This window comes from Gymnoscopelus microlampas (genome assembly GCF_963454915.1).
Source record: "Gymnoscopelus microlampas genome assembly, chromosome: 15".
NCBI lineage: Eukaryota > Metazoa > Chordata > Actinopteri > Myctophiformes > Myctophidae > Gymnoscopelus > Gymnoscopelus microlampas.
This window is the reverse complement of record NC_139952.1, coordinates 32714287-32721274: the sequence shown is the minus strand read 5'-3', so window position 1 is coordinate 32721274 and position 6988 is coordinate 32714287. Positions and strand designations below refer to the sequence as shown.

Genomic DNA, 6988 nt, shown 5'->3' with positions numbered 1-6988 from the left:
CCCAGGTGAGACTGGAGAGCGTGGAGGACTGCCACGTCCTGGCCGACCCCGCCGACGACTCCATGTCCGACACGCACGGCTGCCCTGCCTACGTCAGCCCCGAGATTCTCAGCGGCTCGGCGCCGTACTCAGGCAAGATGGCTGACGTGTGGAGCCTGGGCGTCATGCTGTACACCATGCTGGTGGGCCGCTACCCGTTCCACGACCCCGACCCGGCTACGCTCTTCTCCAAGATCCGCCGGGGCCAGTGCTGCCTGCCCGAGGGACTCTCGCCTGGGGCCCGGTGCCTGCTGCAGAGCCTCCTGCGCAAGGAGCCCGCCGAGAGACTGACCGCCGGCGAGCTCCTCGCCCACCCGTGGTTCCGCCAGGCGGCGGCGGTGGTACCAGGAGTGGCACGGGAGACAGAGCAGGAAGTGAGCTCGGCGGAACAGACTGTGCCTTCCTTCGATGTGGAAGAGGAGGACGATCTGTTCTGCTGACGGACTCGCCGCTTGCCTCCGATTGATCGAGGGGACCAGTAATACACTCGTTCTCAACGTCAGGATCCAGGGGACCGCCGGCGGTACAAATGGAAACCAAATGGACCCGTACAACTGGACCGCACGTTGAGAGCCACTGCAGTAATACAAAAACAAAAGAGAACAGAGGAAGAAAAAGACTAATGTTGCCATGAGGAACTCATTGTTTCTTTTTGTTTTTTTGTTTTTTTACTGTTTTATACATTGGCACTTTTTAGGACTGTGTTTGTGTACTGTCGTATATCCGCACACCCACTAGCTTACTATTCAACGTACTGTATTTTTGTCGTGGCATCCGTGTTACGTGCGAAGGGCATTGTTCACAATGATTGTTCATTGTGTGTTCCTATACGTGTCTGAAAATAATCACTTGGTGCTACGAAACAGAAAGACATTTTTGCCAGAAAACGTTCCCCGAAACCTTCCTCCGCCGGGTACAAAATTAGGTCTCACAAAAAAATGCACCAGCGCTGTTAGAGTGGTTACTAACGCCTGTCCTCGCCTTGAGGACATGGTAGAGAAAGAGCTAGCTAAAGAGACAGGCGAGAAGACAGAGGCGCTCCTCTACTCGCTCCGACCGACAGGCTGGAGGCACCGTTGGCTGACTCACAGGTCCATCGTAGCGAGACCCAACACAAGCCTGATGCCTCGCGACGGGCCCCGATGGCGAGCGCGGGAGTGAGCCAGGGAGGGGAGGAAGGAGGTCAAGGGTCACACACGGCGCAGCGCGCCACGGGAAGCTGATAAGGAGGCGAGCGCTTCCTGCTGCGAAATCACTAAATTCTCAGCGAGGGGGAAGAGTAGACACGCCTGCACGCACCGCGTACGGAAAGACGAGAAGGGTGGTGCCAGATCACTGTGAGGCTAGCTCATAACACACACACACACACACACACACACACACACACACACACACACACACACACACACACACACACACACACACACACACACACACACACACACAGTGGTGCAAAGCTACTCTGATATTTGTGTAAATGTTTGACAGGGAAAAATTGCCGACATCATATTGCCTAATTAGTATCTAAGAAATTTCACTTATGTGGCCAAACTGCCAAGTCAAAACCCTCAGGAAAGGGGGGGGGGGGGGGTGGGGCAAGCAAGACCCCCTTTTCTCATCTTTTATGCCCTTAAAATAACCCTGAGCAGCCAAAAGAGTAGCTAAGATATTTCCTAAAAGGTTGCAACCAAAGATAATTCTCTGAGGTGGATTGACTTCTCTCCCAGGAGTGTGGGGCTCACATTATGACATGCATTTGACCTTTTCCACAGTGTTAGGTTGTGATGAATGGCGCTGTGTTCCATACCACTAACGCTCCCCCGGGTTGATGTATGATGTAGCAAACGAGTCTGATTGGATGTCAAATTGCTTGGGAAGTATAGCTCCTCGCAGCTACAGAAAGGATTCATGGATTGAATTATTGCCTTTCTGACAGATTATTTTTGGAGCTCAAGGAACAGTTTAACTAAAACCACCCGAAGGGCAGCGAAACAGGGTTTAACCACTTTCAACCTGGCGTTCCTATTTTGGGCATGTCATTATGTTGTCAAAAATTATCAAAACTTTTGACAATTTAGCAAAAAAAAATGAATTAGGTGATTGGTGAGCCTGTAGATTATCTATTTTAACTATTTGTCGTACTGTACGGATAAGTATATAGGGCTGGATGAGCTGTAGGAGTTCAAACCCTGAGAAACATCAGTCCAACACTGTGCATTTGTGTTATTCGTAAGGTGGCGTACATTCGGTGAGTTTTGTTCCCTGTCGGAGCGCTCCGTTTGCCTGAACACGGTGGGAGCGGCGCGGCTGCTGCTGCTGGTGTTCGCCCCCATCGGTTGTGTTTTGTAAACGGAACGGCTCTGAACCGGTCCCAGGCAGCCTCGGCATTTGAGGTTGTTGATGGTTTGTCTGTCGATGACTCAGCACTCGAACGGCGCGTCTGCGGGAGAATAATCCTGACCTCAGCTCCTAGAATCCGCTCTCTCCTCCTTAATGCTACAGAATCCCCCTCCCCTTCCCCACACCGTCTGCCATTGAAACCCGCAGCTTTGTGGCGCCGAGTCACCGTGCCTCGGTGATGCCGGCGCACCTGCGTTCTGAATGGCGGTTCTGTTGCATCGTGACAGGCAGTTGTAGCGTTTCGGTGACGCAGGGCCACAAGGCTGCCAGGGGGGTCCATTAGCCGGCGATTTTGGCCTATGAAAGGTGCTTTCGATGAAAAGGGGGCATTATTATTATTATTATTAAATCCGTAGCATCTGCAGAAGCGGTGCGCATTCAGAAATCTGGGTCAGATGGAAGGCCAATTAAATTCCAATTATGGTACTTTGAGCATCGACTCTGGGTCTGCCTGCGGGGTCCGGATAGGGAGGGTCTTTGTACTATCCAGACAATCTTTAATTGGTTCCACTGTGCCAGGTCTGGACAATCAATCACTGCGCTGTCAAATTGTGAGCGTTAATTTAACTCCGGAAGCGTACAGGTCCATTTGGTCCCACTTGTACGCTCCCGGAGTTACAAATGGATTAATTAATGCTGAGGATTTTACTGTGTGCGAAACAATTTGAATGGATTTCCTTTTATGTCTGTGGTTCATACGTGTAGTGAGTCACGGGCGTGTGTGTGTGTGTGTGTGTGTGTGTGTGTGTGTGTGTGTGTGTGTGTGTGTGTGTGTGTGTGTGTGTGTGTGTGTGTGTGTGTGTGTGTGTGTGTGTGTGTGTGTGTGTGTGTGTGTGTGTGTGTGTGTGTGTGTGTGTGTGTGTGCGCGTGTGTGCGCGCGTGTACATAAAACTGACATGAGTGCACAAAGTTCATATTGCACTGTGAATTATGTATTTGTGACACAACCTCGGGGCTAAAAGTCCACAATAGGTTACACATAAAAAAAGATATATTCATTGTACAAAAACGTGTAAATATGTATATTTGAAATATGTGTGGAGATGCTGAATAAAAAGGAAAGAAATCACATTTTTATTATTCATATGGGTTGTTGTTTTTTTCTCCCACCTGTGTCCCTTTCTCTCTCTCACACATAGGCACACACACACACACACAGACACGCACACACACATTCAGCTGCATGCCTTGAAGGATTCTTTCCACACGGCTCTTCACTGCGAGGGCAAAGAGGAGAATGAGAAAAAAACACTTCCATATTTCCTCTGCACTTTCAATTTCATCTCTTTGAGGGGAAAATGCCGCGGTGTCACCAACTCTCTCTCTCTCTCCCTCTCTCACTCCGTGCCTCCGGTTGTTTACTCTCGGCTGACCTTTTGCGTAACGTAACATTTAACTTCTCAAACACACAAAATGTCAGCCATGGGTCAGGTGTTTTTCCTGGAATGCACAAGGGAAGAGGGGCTCTATATAATGCTCAGCCTCATGAGTATGTGATGATACTGGTATCACCAATCCATTAAATGAGGAGCTTATTATGATTCACTAAGTTATAATTATAGAAAGTGGCTGATTGGAAAGTCCTCATTCATTCCTTTAGGAGACCTAGTGTTTAGGTTGTAAATCCAAAATGATTCCCGCTGTAGCAGCAATCTACTAAGATCTCCTCGTCTAGGGCATTTAACATGTTCAATCCCCTGATATCTGAGAGTGACCACATTGTGCTTGGCGGACATGAAGTGCATTGCAACTGGGCTTTTTGGATCTTGGTTGCGAATGCTGCTTCTGTGTTCGGAAATGTGTGTCTTTAGCCCTGTTGGTTTTACCTACATATCCTCGACCGCATGGGCATTTTAGTGTGCGCAACAGGCGCATCTGTAATTGCCCTCTGGGATTTGAGTCAAAAAAGACGATTCTGGCATTTTAGGGATGAGATCTGATTTTACAACTGTTTGTCTTATATTAGGAGGACGTTTGTAGACAACTCTCGGCATGTCCTTGAAACCGTTATTTGGGGAGGTGTCCCGTTTGGACTGTAGGACTTCCTCCTGTGTACAGAATGGGTCTGCCTGGAGGCGACTCCAATTGTTTGTGTATTTTGGGCATTGTGCAAATGACTGGGGTGACAGGGTATTCGAATTTCATGAACTCAAATTCATTTTTATCAATTTCCTGATTGTCCAAAAAATGCTGCAGTTTTCCATGTACCGCATGTCTGCAAAAGAAATGGGGGTGACGTGTTTTAGGGCGAGTCTTCCGTTTACCTTTTCCACAACAGTGCGACCAGAAGCACACTGAGCAGAGAGCTCAGACTGAACGTCCAACCTGGGTCCTACGACAAACTTACTGGCCTTCTCCTTGTGTTTTATTTTGTTCATTACTGTTAAATTCAGTGTTGATTTTACGCATGTTTATGAAAATACGGCTGCGCGCAACTCATGGCTGCGCGCAACTCCCTGTCTCTGTCTCTGTCTGTGTCTCTGTCTCTGTCTCTGTCTCTCTCTCTCTGTCTCTCTCTCTCTCTCTCTCTCTCTCTCTCTCTCTCTGGTTGAATTGGGGGCGTGCACTTCTCTTCATATATATAGGGGGCGTGGCTAAGCCACATTATTTTAAACCTGTGTGTTGGAACGGGATTCTCCGTTCAAAAATAAGTTTGTAGAATCCCCCCAGAAGCAAAGATTTGAGTTACAAATGTTCGCTTTGAAATAGGATTTGCAAAAAATCATGATTTTTCAAAAAAGAGCAGATCTACAAGCTCATAGCACGGCCCTCTGTGCCGCGCTATGAGCTTGTAGATCTGCTATTTTTAGCTAATATGGTTAAGAATTGGTTAAATAAAAAATCTCCCTCCACATGGACTCTGCCTTGCCATGGCGTGGAGGCTTGCGTGCCTCTGTAACCCTTGATCCCTGGAGGTCAGGGGTCACAGAGGTCAGACCAAATAGTCCAAATCCACGACACTTGCGGTGTTCTGGGACCCATCTGGTACCGATCTATCTACTGCCCCCTGGTGGATGATGTGTGCTGCTGGCCCCGCCCACTGACCACCACGTTAGTAGCAACACACACACAAACACACACACACACACACACACACACACACACACACACACACACACACACACACACACACACACACACACACACACACACACACACACACACACACACACACACACTACCACAACCAGTGAAATTCCATGTATAAATGTTCTGTGACGTTATCCTTGATTCTATTGTTGGAATAATGCTCTAAGCTAAGTAATAGTATTAAGTATTGATAGTGTTCTAAGTGATAATAACAATACTAATGATAATGATAATAATAATGATTGATAATAATAATAATTAATAATGATAATAGTGATAATAATGAATTATATGACTTTTCTCTTTCACTGCTGTAGAGAGTGACTCTGCTGCCCCCCGCTGTCCTTGACGTGTGCGTCACCAATGTAAGTCCCTCATCAAAGACATTCCTCACATGTCCAACACTTTACAATGGACGCATTATTTAGTCACAAGCAGTAAAGTGGTGGAAAAACTACTCACATCCTTTACTTAAGTAAAAGTATCAATACTGCAGTGTAGAAATACTCTGTTACAAGTAAAAGTCATTCAGAATGTACTTGAGTAAAAGTACAAAACAATCGGTATCGAAATGTCCCATTTCGCAAGTTTCCAAATGTATAAAAAAATCTTTTGAAGATAGCAGATCTATTAGATTGGCTATTTTGAAGTAGCTATTGCATGCAATACTCCCCCTTCTTAGAAACGTTCTAAAAGATTTTGTTGTCAAGGACCCCCCGAATTGACTTGTATTTGGCAGTGGACCTCAATGTGAAAAGATGTAGTGTCAGGGCCCCCCATGAAAAAGATTTATATTTAAAACTTAAAAAGAACACACACACATTCATCGAGCTCTGGACTTCGTAATTTTTTTTCCGTTTCGGTAGTGACACTACCGAAACGGAAAAAAATGTGTTCCCCCAAAAACCTGTTAGGAGTACGTTTCAGGCAATTTAAAGTTGATTGGTAGTGACTTTTTTTTTTGTCCCTAACATTCATCGAGCTCTGGACTTAGAAATGTTTTTTCCGTTTCGGTAGTGACACAATGGTGTCACTGTCTGTTAATGTGGACTTTCTCCTTACCTGTTGCAAACTACCTGGCTTTCATGAATGCAGACACCAAACAATTACTAGAATTATCATTCATGTTAAGCAAATGATGCGTAAGACATTCGTAAAGAGTATGTAAACCATTTGTGGTGTTAGGGACCAAAAAAGTCACTACAAAGTACTACCAATCAACTCTAAATTGCCTGAAACGTACTCCTAACAGGTTTTTGGGGGGACGATTTTGGCCTCCACACTTAGTGATTATTTCGGATTTAACTTTCGTTTCGGTGGTGACCAACTTTCGTTTCGGTGGTGACCAACTTTCGTTTCGGTAGTTTGATTACAAAATGTAAGTTGTGTAAAAAATAATCTGACTATACTAAGTTGTTATTTGTTTGTTTAAGTCAGGCTATACTCTACTCAGAGTCAT

At 46.1% G+C, this 6988-nt stretch overlaps 1 protein-coding gene across 1 annotated transcript in view; it reads left to right on the top strand.

Annotated features, from left to right (window-relative positions):
- trib1 (tribbles pseudokinase 1) overlaps positions 1-3234 on the top strand; it is a 13026-nt gene extending 9792 nt beyond the window's left edge. Inside the window, exon 3 of the mRNA XM_084080229.1 lies at positions 1-3234. This exon is cut by the window's left edge and continues 2 nt beyond it. Coding sequence (XP_083936355.1) covers positions 1-479 — 479 coding nt within the window. The 3' untranslated portion in view covers positions 480-3234.
- The last annotated feature ends 3754 nt before the right edge of the window (positions 3235-6988 follow it).